This window comes from Apis dorsata, unplaced genomic scaffold (assembly GCF_000469605.1).
Source record: "Apis dorsata unplaced genomic scaffold, Apis dorsata 1.3 scaffold_40, whole genome shotgun sequence".
In the NCBI taxonomy this organism is placed as follows: Eukaryota; Metazoa; Arthropoda; class Insecta; order Hymenoptera; family Apidae; genus Apis; species Apis dorsata.
The window spans coordinates 93337-95483 of NW_006263342.1; the positions used below are offsets into that span (position 1 = coordinate 93337).

Genomic DNA, 2147 nt, shown 5'->3' on the forward strand with positions numbered 1-2147 from the left:
TAAAATTAATTTTATTTTAAATATTTAGAATTTCATGCAGAAAAAGTTGTAATATTGAAACAGGCTGAACCTTTTGACACAATTTGGATAGAAAAGTATCCTTATTATGCTTTATAAAATGATGAAAATTATAACTAAAACTATGAAAACTATAGTTAATTATAATTAATTGTATAGAAATATAATATTAAATAATATATTTATTATATAAATTTATTTTTATAAAACAAATATATAATAGATTTTGTGTATGATAAATGCTTTCATAGAAAATTATATTCTTATTTATGTTCTAGAATATTTTTATTATTTATAATTAAAATTGCAATATTTTGAAAAATTAGTTATATATTCTTTAAAATAATAATTTTTTTTTTTACAGTTTAAAATCTTTTAATTAAATAAATTTTGAATATATAAGTGTATATTAAAATGTAATTTTTTAACAACTTTATTGTTTATAAATATTCCTAATAGTAAATATATATTTTTAAAGAAATATATATAAATAAAATAGTTACATATATAATATTACTGCAATTTATAGATTTTAGAAAATTATTAATTTTAAAACTATAATAATTTTCAATTATTAATATAAAATTTAGTATAAAATTTAATAATATTATAATTTATCAAACAATGTATGTGTTTCATATATGAATAAATAAAAATATTTAATAGATTTAATCTTATTCATTTCATTTTTTTATATTATTATTAAACAATTTTTTTCGAAATAAATGAATAAAAAAAATATATATTTTTTAAATAATAAAATATATCTATAAAAAATGTTTTTATGCATTTTCTTTTAACTTTTTATGTATTGATCTTTATAAATGATATAATAATCTCTGTATATAAAACAATTTGAAGAATAAATATGATTGCATTAAAAAAATCATATTTTGTCTCAAAAATAAATTCAATAATACAAATCATTTAGTTATTGTAGTTATTTTCAAATTAATTATTATGAAAAAAATATTAATAATATACAATGAGTAATTACCAAGCATATAGGCACTAATGGTATACAATACTTTTAGCAAGTACCTACAGATTCTCAGAATAATATAAAGTTAATAAATTACTGTAAATAATAGTAAATAAGCATATTTTTCTCATTATGTACTTCTGTTTGATTTTATATCTGTAATACTATTCACGAAGTCTTGCTAATCGCTGTGTGAGTTCATCTTGTTCTTGACTGATAGTAGAAGTACCTATATTACCTAATTGTCCAGATGGTAATTCCATATTTAATTCCAGACTAAAAAAAATAATATGTATTAAATAATATATATTATTAATATACAGAAAAAATTAAATTAAAATTAATAGTAACAATAATATTGTTTCTTGATATTTATATATATATAAAATTCTATTTTATAATTATATAATCTTTGATAAAAATAATTTTAAAATTAATCAATACTTACCCAGCTTCATCTGCAACTTGTTGTAATAAAGAATCAACATCATTTTGGGGAACATTGGTTGTTGTAGTTTGAGACATAGTATTTTCCATATATGAACTTTGTACATCTAAATCTTCAAATTGACTTTCAAATTTATCCATTAAACCTAAAATAGAAAATATTATATTTTATATTTTAATTTTGATATTCATTATCAATAAAAAAAAATTGTTATCAAAAATGCTATCTATGATTAATTTGTTTATTTATCTTATCAAATACCATAGAATGTCATAAAAAATTAAATATTAATCATTAAATATATATATATGTATATATATATATATATATGTATATATATGTATATATAAAATATGTATAACATTTATTTTTCATATATAATATAGATTTTTTTATTACCTGATATTTTTTCTAAATTCATTGATTTCATTGCTGCATCCATGGCTTTAACTACTCCAGCCATTGACTGAGTAACTTTTCGTGTAGTTAAAGCTGTTTGTACTCTACTAGCTACTGCATCAACTCTTGCACTCATTCGCAAATAATTAAGTGCTTGATTACGTTGACGAATTGCATTTTCTGCATGAATACGTGCACCTTCCATATTACCTTTTTGAATAGCTTTTTTTATTTTTGCTTTTTCTACTTTTTCTTCTTTCTCACATTTTTTTGAATTTCTCTCTAATTCTTTTACAGCAA

General features: G+C 18.1%; 2 protein-coding genes across 4 annotated transcripts in view; one reads left to right on the forward strand and one right to left on the reverse strand.

The window, feature by feature from the left end:
- Positions 1-324, forward strand: part of LOC102680971 — a 5582-nt gene extending 5258 nt beyond the window's left edge. For all 3 annotated transcript variants that reach the window (XM_006608574.2, XM_006608575.2, XM_006608573.2), the window contains one exon: positions 29-324. In XM_006608574.2, the coding sequence (XP_006608637.1) occupies positions 29-117 (89 nt within the window). In that variant the 3' untranslated portion in view covers positions 118-324. The remainder of the gene's footprint in view (positions 1-28) is intronic.
- Positions 325-894: 570 nt separating this feature from the next.
- LOC102681663 (charged multivesicular body protein 1b) overlaps positions 895-2147 on the reverse strand; it is a 2181-nt gene continuing 928 nt past the window's right edge. Inside the window, exons 3-5 of the mRNA XM_006608580.2 lie at positions 1848-2147; positions 1449-1593; positions 895-1276 (exon numbers count right to left, since the gene is read on the reverse strand). The exon at positions 1848-2147 is cut by the window's right edge and continues 3 nt beyond it. Of these exons, the coding sequence (XP_006608643.1) occupies positions 1165-1276; positions 1449-1593; positions 1848-2147 (557 nt within the window). The 3' untranslated portion in view covers positions 895-1164. The remainder of the gene's footprint in view (positions 1277-1448; positions 1594-1847) is intronic.